This window comes from Cebus imitator, unplaced genomic scaffold, assembly GCF_001604975.1.
Source record: "Cebus imitator isolate Cc_AM_T3 unplaced genomic scaffold, Cebus_imitator-1.0 Scaffold54, whole genome shotgun sequence".
Taxonomy (NCBI): Eukaryota; Metazoa; Chordata; class Mammalia; order Primates; family Cebidae; genus Cebus; species Cebus imitator.
The window spans coordinates 4055876-4070876 of NW_016107369.1; the positions used below are offsets into that span (position 1 = coordinate 4055876).

Consider the following 15001-nt stretch of genomic DNA (forward strand, 5'->3'; position numbering starts at 1 on the left):
TTAATTTCTTTCTCACATCCTTCATTCCTCAGTATACAGGGAATTCCCTTCGAGATTTCTTTTGATAATTGGCTGTGTTATTTCTAAAAGAAAAATTCAGTGCAGTTTTCTCACATCTGTGCTCTGATATTAAACCTTAAAGTTGTTGTAGGATTTATCGGAACAAACCAGAATTCTCTACTTGTGTATTTTGAATTATTACCTTAATGCTATAATAACACATGCTTAATAAATAACACATGCTGTCAGTCCTATGTACTGTCAAAGGTTTAATGAATTTAGTGGTTTTTCTTCTAAAATCAGGTTTGACCCAATATGATTCTCAAATTTATTATATTAATAATATTGTTTACTTCTTACACATGAATGGAAGGGCAAAGTAAAGTGCTTTACTAAAGTCCAAAATCAGCTGGGCCTGGTGGCTCACACCTGTAGTCCCAACACTTTGGGAGGCCGAGATGGGCAGATTGCTTCAGCTTAGGAGTTTGAGACCAGCTTGGGCAATATGGCAAAACCCCATCTCTACAAAAAGTACAAAAATTAGCTGGGGGTGGCAGTACATGACTGTGGTCCCAGCTACTGGGGAAGCTGAGGCAGCGGGATGATTGCTTGAGCCCAGGAGGTTGAGCCTGCAATCAGCCGATATCGTGCCACTGCACTCCAGCCTGGGCAACAGAGTGAGTGAGACCCTGTCTCAAAACAAAGTAAAAAATTTTGAGACAATAGTATATCCTACTTAATAGCCTACTGTTATTATATTACTTCTAAAGAGATTTTAGTCAAAATTAAAGTATCAAAAAAGGTCTGAAATGGAAAGATATAGTCTATAGGGAAAGAAAGAAGCCCAAATTTTAAAATGTTAGGATGATTGATAGGGAAAAATTTAAATCTGGTGAAACTTTAAAAAAGACTCCTAAGCTGGGCATAGTAGCTCACACCTGTAATCCCAGCACTTTGGGAGTCTGAGGCAGGTGGATCACAAGGTCAGGATATTGAGACCATCCTAGCCAACATGGTGATACCCCATCTCTACTAAAAATACAAAAATTAGCTGGGCATGGTGGTATGTGCCTGTAATCCCAGCTACGTGGGAGGCTGAGGCAGAAGAATGGCTTGAGCCAGGGAGTCGGACGGAGGTTACAGTATGCCAAGATCACACATGGCACTCCAGCCTGGCGACAGAGCGAGACTCCATCTCAAAAAAAAAAAGACTCCTCCGTTGCCTTCCTTATGTTCTTGACTGAAGCAGTGTTTTCAGGGAGCTGAAAATATTTATTCTTTTCCAGATTGCAAAAGTTGAGAAGCTCAAACCATTAGAGGTGGAGCTGCGACGCCTAGAAGATCTTTCAGAATCTATTGTTAATGATTTTGCCTACATGAAGAAGAGAGAAGAGGAGATGCGTGATACCAATGGTGAGGGGGAAGGCGACTCTTAAGTAACCCATAAATGAGACCATCCCCAAACTTTCAATTCTGGTGTACCCTTTTCTCAGTTTTGCCAAGACAGGTAAATGGAAGGGAAATTGCTTGCTTCACTGTTGCTGCGTCTAACGGTAAATGAGCCTTGTTAGATTTTCAAGAAAGTAGAAATTTCTACTGTGATAAATGCAGTTGACAACATCCTGTTAGCCTATACCCATATCAAATAGCATCAATCTTTGTAATTTTCAACATTTATATATAGGATAATGAACTTAAAAGAAATTATCTGAAATCCTACTATTAGACCTAGGGACAGAGTGAAGTTAATTAATTGCCTTTACCTCCCTCCCCTGCCATTGTTTAGCCAGCTGAGGAGGCTCACTTCATTATGTTTATAATGCTTTTTTTTTTTTTTAGAGTCAACAAACACTCGGGTCCTATACTTCAGCATCTTTTCAATGTTCTGCCTCATTGGACTAGCCACCTGGCAGGTCTTCTACCTGCGACGCTTCTTCAAGGCCAAGAAGTTGATTGAGTAATGAATGACTGAGGCACATTCTTCTCCCAACTTGTACCTCAGCCAGCAGAACATCGCTGGAACGTGTCTGGCCTAAGGCATCCTACCAATAGCACCATCAAGGCACGTTGGAGCTTTCTTGCCAGAACTGATCTCTTTTGGTGTGGGAGGACATGGGGTACCACCTACACCCAACAAGTCAATGAGGGACTTCTTTTTAATTTGGTAGGATTTGGACTGGTTTTGCAACAATAGGTCTATTATTAGAGTTACCTATGACAAAAAAAAAAGGGGTTACCTAGATAATGCCAAAGTCAGCATTTGTCCTGGGTTCCCTTGTGTGATCTGTTTGAACCATGTTTTCTTTTCTTCTCCCACTTGCTCAGCAGCTTGGGCTTCCATTTTACTTCTTTTACCAAGATTTTGTGTGACCATGTTGACTTCATTCGGATTGCCCTCTTTCAGTTTTCTTGTGAAAACACCCTTAGCTTTCCCTTTACCCTTAGCTGAAATGTTTACTTAACTTCTGGTGATATCTTTTCATGACTTCATGTCTCTTAAAATGGTGATGGATGTGACACCTCATAAAAGTGAGCTTTGAACTGTAGATAACTCTTAAAGAAAATGTCATTTTAGGCAATTAAAATATTTGTGCTCAACTGCTTGAACTTTTTTCATGTATGTTTATTTAGTTCTGTGCAATTTTATCACATGTAGATTCGTGTGACCACCATCACAAAAGACAGAACAGTTCTATCACATAGATCCCTTTTGCTCCCCTTTTACAGCCACAGCCACGTCCCTTATCCCCTCACCCCAACCTGTGGCTACCACTGTTCTGGCCTCCATCTCTGTAATTTTGTCATTTCAAGAATGTTGTATGAATGGAATCATATACAATGTAATCTTACAAGGTTGATTTTTCTTCAGTCACTTAATTCTCTTGAAACCAAGTTGCATGTATCAATAGTTTGTTCCTTTTTTTCTTTTAAAAAATGTTTTATATATTTAGGGGGTATAAGTGCAGATTTCTTATATGCATATATTGGATTGTGATGAAGTCTGGTCAGTTCTTTTTGATTGCTGAGTAGTATTCCATGGTATGGATGTACCACAGTTTGCTTAACCATTCACCCACTAAAGACATAAGAGTTGTTTTCAGTTTTTTGCCCTTACTAATAAAGCTGCTGTGAACATTCATGTACAGGTTTTTATGTGAACATACATTTTCATTTCTGGGATAAATGCTCAAAAGGGCAATTGTTGGGTTGTGTGGTAAACACATTTATTTTTGTAAGAAACTACCCTACTCTTTTTCCAAACTGGCTGTATCTTTCACATACAGCCACTCAAACAATTCATACAGCAATGTACGATTGATAGTTTCTTCACATCCTCACCAGCATTTGGTATTATTATCTTAACCATTCACACAGATGTATGTAATGATGCCACATATGGTTTTAATTTACATGTTCCAATGGCTAATGATGTTGAGTATCTTTTCATGTGCTCATATGCCATCTATATATCCCCCTCAGTGAAATGTCTGTTCATGTCTTTTGTCTATTTTCTATTTAGATCATTTGTTCTTTTTACTATTGAGTTTTGAGAGTTTTTTATATATCCTAGCTAAAACTCCCCTGTTATATATGTGGTTGCTTGAATTTTTAACATAACTTCTACCAAGGAAAAATAAGTAAAATTTCCAAATATTTTGCATGGCCACTTACTTAATTCCTGTCCTTCTCTGTTCCACCTAGAGAATTAAGAGATATGATATGTAAAATAGACATCTAGAAGGGCCATTAAGAGAATAAATACTTACAAATACATGTTATGAAAGCAAAGCCAATAATCACTGTAGGAGTATGAGGTGCCTAAAGGGCCAAAACTCATGTAAATAAGAGAAAATGTGGATATAAATGTTTATAAAGTTATGAAAAATGCTGTCACTTGAAATCTTTCCCATATCTCCCAGAGAAGTAGGTAGGAGTTTATCCTTTCTGTAATCTCTTTTTAACCCTGCTATTACAGGGCCTGTTTAATCACAGTGGCAAGAATTATATGTATCTTGCAGTAAAGAAGCAGAATATTGGAATTGAACCCTGATGTATTGACCTGGATAAAGTACAAAGGTGGAAGAGGGAGTGAGTTATGTTGTTAAAATCTCAGGATATTCTGTTAATGTTCCAGCCACTATGAACCCAAAGCCTTTTTTTTTTTTTTTTTCCCCCACTTTTGACTCCTTGTACTTTATGTGGCATTAAAGTAGTTCTGTCATTAACTTGTACAACATTGCCATCTGCTGTTGAGAATTGGTAGGTACTGCTTCTGAGAACCTGGCTGCAGTTCCTCACCACAGGGGCAGCAGATGTTGAGAAAGTCTAACTGTATGTACTACTACATATGCTAAGTTACAGAGGATGCATCCAAATAGAGAATAGTAAGTGGGCTAAGATCCATTCTCAGACTTTTTTTTTGAGACAGAGTCTTGCTGCAACGCCCAGGCTGGAGTGCAACAGAATGATCTCGGCCCACTGCAACCTCCACGTCCTACGTTTAAGCAATTCTCCTGCCTCAGCTTCCCAAGTAGCTGGGACTATAGGTGCATGCCACCACACCCGGCTAATTTTTGTATTTTTAGTAGAGACAGGGTTTCACCTCAAGTGATCCGCCCGCCTCTGGCTCCCAAAGTGCTGGATTACAGGCGTGAGCTACCACGCCCAGCCTCCATCCTTAACTTTTAAATGTGAAATTCTATCATGTACCATTAGCCTAACAAGATTTTCTTTCATATTTCTGACGGTGCCTTTCCCCTTTTTAGGAGCAATGAAAGCTACTCAGTTATGGTCTTCAGATGTGACAAAATGTCAAAGAAAAGACAGGAAAAGAGAATATTTTATTTTGTTGATGCTTTTGTTCCCAAGTGTGACCCTAAACTTAAGCTTTGTAGGAGCTGACATTCTTTCATGTCCCCTCCATTTACTCATGCCAAAACTATCAACTGAGGCATTTTGTGCTTTTGTTTTAAAAGTTAATTGATATTATACTTTGGTTTTATCCAAAAAGTAAAAGTATTTGACTTTGACAAAAGACTAATACAAGAGCAAATAAGCTTTAAAAATGGGTGTTATCTGCTTTCCTCCGTTTTTGGGCATATTATCCAAAATGGTCTGTATAATATAAATGAGAAGGATGCAGTTTAAGTGAGCTTTGTTTTACCATTGTCATGGACCCCTGTCATAAAGCCATTTTTCGATTTGTTTGGGAAAGAGGCATGTGGGATTTATACAGATTCACTTGTAAATGTTGGATTGGGGGGTTTTGTGTAAATTTTCGCAAATAAAGGCTAGCAGAAACCATTTTAGGTGTACATTCTGTTACTCTTGAGTACTTCTATGTGTGGATTGGTGATAATTCTCCCATATTTCTCCACTTTTAAATTATGGCAATTTATACCTGATGAATTAGAGAAAAAATATTGTTATTCTTCAGTTACTGCAGTTCTATAGTCTATATGAGCTAATAAAAGATTACCATATTTTTATATATGTAATACATGTACATTTTACACGTAATTAAGAATCCTTCATTATGCATCTTCAGACCAAATACAGTTCTGTAAGCTAGGCATTTTATTCTCTTTATCTTCTCTCTTTTGGAAACTGCTACTATTAGGTTGGTGCAAAAGTAATTGCGGTTTTTGCAATTAAAATTGCTACTACATAGAATCATTCCTACAGAGAGCCATCTCCCTTGCCTTCCATTCCTAAAAGACCCCTCCTAATATATGACCCCTCAGGACTCACTTTAGGCCTGTCATATCCAATGCAAAGCCCCGCTCCAGGAGGTAAAGGCCATTTTCTCCTCTCCTTTCACTTACAGTTGAACATTTTTCAAAGCTTTCCAAGAGCCAATATGAAGTGCTTTGCACACTCACTGACTGGCCTCTTATTTCTCCTATCTGCATTCTCCCTCAAACTTTATTATGAATCCATAGTCTGTAAAGTAGTGGTTTCCATTATTTGGGTATAAATGCTTTAATATCAAAAATGTTGGCAGGGCACGGTGGCTCACACCTGTAATCCCAGCACTTTGGGAGGCCAAGGTGGGTGGATCATGAGGTCAGGAGATCGAGGCCATCCTGACTAACAAGGTGAAACTTAGTCTCTACTAAAAATACAAAAGATTAGCTGGGTATGGTGCCGCACTCCTGTAGTCCCAGCTACTTAGGAGGCTGAAGCAGGAGAATCAGTTGAACCTGGGAGGTAGAAGGTGCAATGAGCCGAGATCGCACCATTGCGCTCCAGGCTAGGCAACAAGAGAGAAACAAAAAAAAAAGTTTTCAGGCCGGGCGCAGTGGCTCATGCCTATAGTCCCAGCACTTTGGGAGCTGAGGTGGGTGGATCACGAGGTCAGGAGTTCGAGACCAGCATGGCCAACATGGTGAAACCCTGTCTCTACTAAAAATACAAAAAATTAGCTGGGTATGGTGGTGAGTGCCTGTAATCCCAGCTACTCAGGAGCCTGAGGCAGGACAATGACTTGAACCCGGAAGCCGGCAGTTGCAGTGAGCCAAGATCATGCCATTGCACTCCAGGCTGGGCGACAGAGCAAGACTCTGTCTCAAAAAAGAAAAAAAGAAATGTTTTCTTTGAGACCAGCCTGGCTAAGATGACGAAACCCTGTCTCTACTAAAAATACACGCAGGAGGTGAAGGTTGCAGTGAGCCGAGATCACGCCACTGCACTGCAGCCTGGTGACAGAGCAAGACTGTGTCTCCAAAAAAAAAGTTTTCTTTCTCACTGATGCTTACTTTTAGAGAGTATAAATAATGAGTTCAGTAAAACTTATAAATTAATAGTTTCAGTAGTATTAAACTTGTTTAAGTGGTAGTATATGCTTTTTTTTTGAGATAAGAGTCTTGATCTGTCACCCAGGCTAGAGTGCAGTGGTGCGATCTCCACTTCTCAGGTTCAAGTGATTCTCATGCCTCAGCCTCCTGAGTAGCTGGGAATACAGGCATGCACCACCATGCCCCGCTAGTTTTTTTTTGTATTTTTAGTAGAGACAGGGTTTTACCATGTTGGCTGGGCTGGTTTTGAACTGACATTTCAAGTGATCCACTTCAGCCTCCCAAAGTGCTAGGATTACAGGCATGAGCCACCTCACCTAGCCCAATACATGCTTTATAAATCAATTATTCAGTTTGTTGCAGTGGTGTCTCATATAATGTGAGCTGCATGTATAATTTTAAATTTTCTAGTATCACGTTAAAGACGTATAAAACAGGTAAAATTGGCCAGGCACAGTGACTCACGCCTGTAATCCCAGCACTTTGGCAGGCCAAGGTGGACAGATCACCTGAGGTTGAGACGAGCCTGACTAACATGGAGGAAACCCCATCTCAACTAAAAAAATACAAAATTAGCTGGGTGTGGTGGCACATGCCTGTAATCTCAGCTACTCAGGAGGCTGAGGCAGGAGAATCGCTTGAACCTGGGAGGCGGAGATTGCAGTGAGCCAAGATCATGCCATTGGCACTCCTGCCTGGACAACAAGAGCAAAACTGGGTCTCCAAAAATAAATAAATAAAATACAGGTAAAATTATTTATTTTTTGACACAGAGTCTAGTTCTGTCGCCAGGCTAGAGTACAGTGGCATGATCTCAGCTCATTGCAACCTCTGCCTCCTAGGTTCAGGTGATTCTCCTGCCTCAGCCTCCAGAGTAGCTGGAATCACAGGCACATGCCACCACACCCAGCTACTTTTTGTATTTTTAGTAGAGACGGTTTCACCATGTTGGCCAGGCTGGTCTCGATCTCCTGATCTCGTGATCCACTCGCCTCAGACTCCCAAAGTGCTGGGATTACAGGTGTGAGCCACCACGCCCAGCTGAAAATTATTTATAATAGAATATTTAACCTAATACACCAACACTATTATTTCAACATATAGTTAATACAAAAATGGTTAATGTGATGTTTTGCATTGTATTTTTCATATAAAATCTTGGAAGTCCAGTGTGCATTTTAAGCTATACCACATCTATAGCTTAAAATTAGACTAGCCACAGTTCAAGTGTTCAGTAGCTATATGTAGCTAGTGGCTATTGTGGCAGACAGTGAAGGGTACAAACTCTAGTTGGTCTTTGGTAGATTCTTTCATCTTTACAGTAACTCTTTGGCCCCTGGGAATTTGCCATTCACAAATTTGGAAACTTCTGCAATATAGCATTCTAACCATTCACTTGTTAAAGTAAAACGTGGAAATAGTCTGGTTTCAACCAAAGGCGCTTTAAAATTTTATGCCTTGGCCATGCACGGTGGCTCATGCCTGTAATCCCAACACTTTAGTGGGCCAATCGCTTGAGGTCAGGAGTTTGAGACCAGCCTGGCCAACATGGCAAAATCCCCTCTCTACTAGAAATACAAAAATTTGCTGGGTGTGGTTGCAAATGCCTGTAATCCCAGCTACTCAGGAGGCTGAGGCATGAGAATCACTTGAACCCAGGAGGTGGAGGTTGCAGTGAGCTGAGAGATCTGCGCCACTGCACTCCAGCCTGGGTGACACAGTGAGACTCTGTCTCAAAAAAAAAAAAAAAAAAAACCTTTATAACAAACCTTTATACCTTTAGAACAAATGTTGACTATTTTTGAACTTATGAATATTCAAAGATAAGACAATTTGTTGTAGTTACATCCAATATAATGAAGAATTCAGCAAGAATGTCTCTGCTCTGTAATAGGTCATGTTTCTTCTAAGCTTGTAGTATCTATGCATTATCATTAGAACAATTCAGTTTCAGGCCAACCAAGTTATAGAAAACTGGTTCCTCCTTGCAAATGTGCCAGAAAAAATGAATTTTAAAGCTTAGGCTGAAATCTATTCAGCCTCTTTGGAAGTCAACATTCCCAATTTTAAGTAATTTTTCTTTCTCATTCAACTGAGAAACACTTTATTGAGCATCTTTTCTGTTTAACAAAGTTAACTGAGAATAACAGAATTAACAGTTAATAGAATTAACAGATTTAAGCCAAACTAAACTCTGGAGTTTATCTAGATAAACAGGCAATGTCTGTCCTCAAAACGCCTTCTAATTTATAGGAGGATGGAATGGCCGCTATCTGGAATGATCTCTCTACTTTGTTTAGCCACCATTGGATTTAACATTTTGTATACTCCTCCAGGGAGTTTGCACTCACATAGCAAGTCTGGCTTGGACAGAGACACCCCCCATAAATGCCTTTCTAGAATCTTGCACTTTGATAGCCCTTATACAAACTGTTTTAATTGCCTGGTGGTTTTCTGTTACATGGATTGTAAGCTCTATTAAAGTAGGAATTTTTCTCAAATCCATATAAGACAATTTATTTTTATTTATTTATTTGAGACAGGTTCTTGCCCTGTCACCCAGGCTGGAGTGCTGTGGCATGATCTTGGCTCACTGCAACCTCCCCCTCCCGGGTTCAAGCGATTCTCGTGCCTCCGCCTCCCAAGTTGCTGGGATTACAGGCATGTGCCACCACACCCAGCTAATTTTTGTATTTTTAGTAGAAATGGATTTTCGCCATGTTGGCCAGGCTGGTCTCGAACTCCAGGTTTCACAAGTGATCGACCCACCTCAGCCTCCCAAAGTGCTGGGATTACAGGCATGAGCCACCACGCCCAGCTAGCCACATGGCTTTCTCAGCCCCGTCACATCCAGCTTTTTCATGGCTCAGGAGCCAGATTGCTGGGTTCAACTTCCCAGCTCCTCTTAATAGGTCGGTCACATTGAGCAGGTTACTTAGCCTCTCTGTACCTGTTTCTGTAAAATGGGAATGTTAAGATAATACATAGGACAATATATAATAATGTGTGGAATAATACATGAAAAACTTTTAGCATAATATCCAGAACATAACAATAAATATTAGTTATCTCTGTGATACAGACCATATTCTCACAACTTTATAGAGTTAAAAAAACAAGCTTGGAGATGTAAAGTTGCCGAAGGTCACATAACTGATGAAACACCTATTGTTCATTGTATTGATGTTTTCCTACTTGATGGCTGGGAGCATGTTATTGCAGATTTCCTGCTTCCAAACAGTGTGTGGCACCGAGTGCTCAAAAAATGTTTCATGAGAGCATATGGTCAAAGACAGAGAAAAACATATAGAAGAAATTGAATCGGGAGAAAGAGAAGGGGGAAAAGGAAAGTGTCAGGAGAGTTGACTTACAATATTTTTGGAGTTGCGTAGAAGAGGGAGGGACTTAGGATGGCTCTGGGAGAAAGAACTGGGCCCAGGGACCAAGATAACAGGCAGACATTTAGGCTGCCTATATTATCTTTTTTTTTTCTTTTGAGACGGAGTCTCACTCTGTTGCCCAGGCTGGAATGCAGAGGCGCGATCTTAGCTCACTGCAACCTCCGCCTCCGGGGTTCAAGTGATTCTCCTGCCTCAGCCTCTCAAGTAGCTGGAATTACAGGTGCCTACCACCACGCCCGGCTAATTTTTGTATTTTTATAGAGATGGGGTTTCACCAGGTTGGCCAGGCTGGTCTCAAACGCCTGACGTCGGCCTCCTAAAGTGCTGGGATTACAGTACAGGCGTGAGCCACCCTGATCCGCCACATTATCTTTACTATACTATCTCTCTAAACAAGAATGCTGTCCAACGTTGGAAGGGGGAATAAGGTGTACACTGAGGCTGCTTCCCCAATCACCCTCCTGAGACAGGCCTGACGCCAAAATAGGCTGGACGACCTCTGGAAATCGAAGTTGTATGGGTATCGGACCAGGGAGGTCGAGGAGGGTCAATAGACCCGTGAGGTCGTACCGTCAGTGATGCCCTTGTTCCCGTGGGAGCTCTTCGGTTCCACGCGGTTCCCACCACGGGCCCGCCAACCCCAGCCTGAGGCCTCACTTTGCAGGCCGGGCCCGAAATCTGGAAGCCTTGGCCGTTAGACGAGCCAAGCGAGAAGGCAAAGGCGGAGAAAACTCAGCCGGGCCGGAAACACAGAGAACTGCTTCCGGGTCAGGGGGCAGGAGCCACCATGGGGCCTCGCGGGGTTGCTGGGCTGACGGATCCGCGGGCCGGTGTCTGAAGCGAACTGGGCGCAGCGCGGCCAGCGCCGCCGGGCATAGGCAGGCCGGTCCCGTAGGCTCGCGGCCGCCGCCATGTCGGTGCTGGGCGAGTACGAGCGACACTGCGATTCCATCAACTCGGACTTTGGGAGCGAGTCCGGGGGTTGCGGGGTCTCGAGTCCGGGGCCTAGCGCCAGTCAGGGGCCGCGAGCCGGCAGCAGCGCGGCGGAGCAGGAGGAGCTGCACTACATCCCCATCCGCGTCCTGGGCCGCGGCGCCTTCGGGGAAGCCACGCTGTACCGCCGCACCGAGGTAGCGGCCCTAGGCACCGGCCGCCTAGCCTGGCGCTGCCGGGTCGCCCCAAGCCCCTCCTTCCCGGTCCCGCTTTCCCCGCGTAGTGAGCTTAGTCCTTTAGGCTCCCACAGGGTATATGTCTCAGGGTCTTCACCATTTTGCCCACTCACCGGCACTAGAAATTGGTTAGATCGTTGGTTTTATTAACTAGTCATTTTTGATTGACCTAAGTCACCGAACTGTCTCTGAGCTTTAGTTTCCCCATCTGTAAAATGGCTTAGTGATAATACCTTGAAATCATCTTTTTTTGTTAAAGATTATCTTAAGAATCAAACGAAGGCGCTTGTTCTGTAAATTAAAATGGTATACGAATGTGAGCTATTACCAAAACTTCCTTCCTCTCATGCAGTATATATATAGCTCTCCAAGGTCGGGGTGGAGAGGAGGGGCATAGCTTCAAAATTCCCACACCAGTGGCATCTCCGTTATTTTTGTCATTATCTTTAAGTTCAGCAGTGATCACTCAATTGGAAGCTTTTTTTGAAGCTCATTGGGAAGATCTTTGTGTGTTGGTTCTTCATCAGTGTTTATCCCACAGGGTTTATGCATGTGAAATACTTGGTTGGCATATTCTAAGCCATTTGTTCTTAATTTGGGGGGGGCACAAGGACCCCTTTGAGAACCTAACATAAGCAAAGTAATCTTAATCCCTCCATCACGTTTGCACATATGCACATCCTTTGGAGAGATCCATGGATCACGGAATCCCAAGATAAGAATATATACTAGTGCAAAACTCTGCAGTGATGATTCTACTTCCAAAAACTAACAGTACACTGGATTTGATCACTAAAATCTTACTTTAGGGTAAATATTTAATGAGAACTTACTGGGGTTGCTGAAGGTCATTCATGCATCAGAAATCCATCTGCAGGTCTGGGGTGTGTTGCAAGTCAGCATACTTTTAAGGCTGAACGTTGGAGGAGAGAAGTGGTTGCAAGAGAATATTTTTAAGTGTTCTTTTTTATCCTGATGCCACATTAATGTATGATGTTAGAGTTAGTTATTCTTAGTAGTCTGTTTTCTTTTTTGCACTCAAAATGAGAAAGAGGAGATAAGGACTGTTACTCCTATATTTTAGTTGGAGAAACCAAGACAGTATATTTAAGTGACTTGCTCACTTAAGTTACAAGTAAATCTTGGACTAGAACTAAAGTCTTAAATCTCCTTGCCCATTTCCTTTTTATTATCCTGTTGAACTTGATTACTGGGTTTGTTTTGAGTTAAGTCTGATTACACTTCCTAAAAATTGCATAGTGTTATCCGTATCACCAAATATTTATTAGATCTGTGAATTTACAGAAGTTCAGAAGCACCCTTTTCCTCTAGAAGCTTATATTTCAATAGGAAAATAAATTAGCCATTGTTAGTAAACAAAGAGCATTAAGTTGCACATGTGGAGATATGAAAAGAATGGACAAATAGCATTTCAGTGTGTGAGGTCTAAAAGTGAAAGGCATAACCATCAGCGCTTATCCTACAGGATTTATGCATGGGAAATACAGTAAAAGGTTCATCAGAGTCTTTTCAAAAACAATGTAAAGGCTTGGCAGAGGCATTAGAAAGGATAGGGAGAGTTATATAGGTGGAGATGCTCCTGGGCTAGGAAGCAGTGTCAGCAAAGAATGAGGCCAGACACAGTGGCTCATGCCTGTAATCCCAACACTTGGAAGGCCAAGGTGGTCGAGTCACTTGAGGCCAGGAGTTCTAGACCAGCCTGGGCAATACAGTGATACCCCATCTCTCTCTCTTTTTTTTTTTTTTTTTCTGTTTTTGAAACAGAGTCTCACTCCGTCGTCAGGCGCCAGGCTGGAGTGCACTGGCACGATCTTGGCTCACTGCAACCTCCACCTCCCGGGTTCAAGCAATTCTCCTGCCTCAGCCTCCTGAGTAGCTGGAACTACAGGTACTCGCCACCACGTCCAGCTAATTTTTGTGTTTTTAGTAGAGACGGGGTTTTACCATGTTGGCCAGTATGGTCTTGATCTCTTGACCTTGTGATCTGCCTGCCTCGGCCTCCCAAAGTGCTGGGATTACAGGCATGAGCCACTGTGCCCAGCCATACCCCATCTCTTAAAAAAAAATTTAGCTGAGTGTGGCAGTGCGTGCCTGTAGTTCTAACTACCGGGAAGGCCAAGGTGGGAGAATTGCTTCAGCCCAGGAGTTGAGAGCTGATGCGAGCTTTGACTGCACTCTAGTTTGGACAACAGAGTGAGACCTTATCTCTAAAAAACAAAAATAATAAATAAAAGGATAGTAGACATTAGGAGCTACAAGTAAGTTTTCAGGAATAGAAGAAAATGTGATACATAAAAGTGTGATAGGAGATTATAGAGTTGCAAAAGGGGGCATGACTTATTCTTAGCAGAAAGGGTAAGTGAAAATCACTAGGGAAGTCTAAATTTATAAAACTAGGGGAAGTTTAGTATTTTCATTTTAGAGGAAACTGTGATCAGCCATAGATAATTGCTCGCCATTCTCTACTTCTCCAGTATTCTTGCCCTGCCATAATCACCATCATGATTAGCAGTCTGTCGTAGTGTCCTCAGTAGAATCTTTTTGAGATCTATCCCTAATCCATATTTTTACCTGGAACTGACATCATGCAAATTAAGTGTTAGAGCAACAACATATTAATGCTTTACTTCCCCTGTCCTGAAATAACTTATAGTGCTAAATTCTACATATAACCTTTAAAGTCTGTTAAAAGGAAAAAATAGGAGTCAGTCTCTGCCCCTCTAGGAAGTTTTCCTTCTAGGCTTTCAGATGTAGGTATGGATTCATTTGCTGTCAGGCAAGAGGAAAGCACAATACCTCTTACTGTGTTGTAGGATGACTCACTGGTTGTGTGGAAGGAAGTTGATTTGACCCGGCTATCTGAGAAGGAACGTCGTGATGCCTTGAATGAGATTGTTATTCTGGCACTGCTGCAGCATGACAACATTATTGCCTATTACAATCATTTCATGGACAATACCACTCTGCTGATTGAGCTGGAGTATTGTAATGGTAAGATAGACTTCAGTGGGCCTTTCTCCAGCAAGACTTTCTTAGACTTATACTTACCTTGAGGATAAGAATATAAGAAGAGGCATATACAGTGATAAAAACTTTAAATGAATTTATAGAGTTTAAGAGAAACTTTTCAGGCCTTGGAGAGTTTTGAAGTGGTATACCAAAGAAGGAGAGGGATTTTCCCCTGCATACCCAAATTTTCTCTTGTGATTATAGTTCCATTTTCAAACTATTTTTTCTTTGGTTGGATTTATTTTTCAAGGTTTTTCTTTATGAAATGACATTAGTTAACTAGAGTGTGGATTGGTACCACTTGATACAATATTTAATAAGATTTTACAAGTGATGTTTATTTATATTGTCTTCAGCTAAAGCTATCCTATTAAAAAGTGGCCCAAAGATCATAACTGAGTGAAAATGATATATGGTAAAGCATGGCCCTATTTATCTGGTCTCTGATTTCTTCAGATCATTTTGCTTGTAAGATAGCAATATAGCCGGGCGTGGTGGCTCAAGCCTGTAATCCCAGCACTTTGGGAGGCCGAGGCGGGTGGATCACGAGGTCAAGAGATCGAGACCATCCTGGTCAACATGGTGAAACCCCGTCTCTACTAAA

The 15001-nt window shown here is 41.7% G+C and overlaps 2 protein-coding genes and 1 long non-coding RNA gene across 3 annotated transcripts in view; 2 read left to right on the forward strand and 1 right to left on the reverse strand.

Annotated features, from left to right (window-relative positions):
* TMED10 (transmembrane p24 trafficking protein 10) overlaps window positions 1-5304 on the forward strand; it is a 48876-nt gene extending 43572 nt beyond the window's left edge. Inside the window, exons 4-5 of the mRNA XM_017528630.2 lie at window positions 1287-1413; window positions 1840-5304. Of these exons, the coding sequence (XP_017384119.1) occupies window positions 1287-1413; window positions 1840-1961 (249 nt within the window). The 3' untranslated portion in view covers window positions 1962-5304. The remainder of the gene's footprint in view (window positions 1-1286; window positions 1414-1839) is intronic.
* Window positions 4176-10942, reverse strand: LOC108304447. Its single transcript, XR_001825257.2, has 3 exons — window positions 10769-10942; window positions 9567-9753; window positions 4176-5401 (listed from the first exon to the last, which is right to left on the reverse strand). It is a non-coding gene; the product is annotated as an uncharacterized LOC108304447 (long non-coding RNA).
* Window positions 10943-10952: 10 nt separating this feature from the next.
* NEK9 (NIMA related kinase 9) overlaps window positions 10953-15001 on the forward strand; it is a 47962-nt gene continuing 43913 nt past the window's right edge. The window contains exons 1-2 of the mRNA XM_017528511.2: window positions 10953-11328; window positions 14202-14379. Coding sequence (XP_017384000.1) covers window positions 11110-11328; window positions 14202-14379 — 397 coding nt within the window. The 5' untranslated portion in view covers window positions 10953-11109. The remainder of the gene's footprint in view (window positions 11329-14201; window positions 14380-15001) is intronic.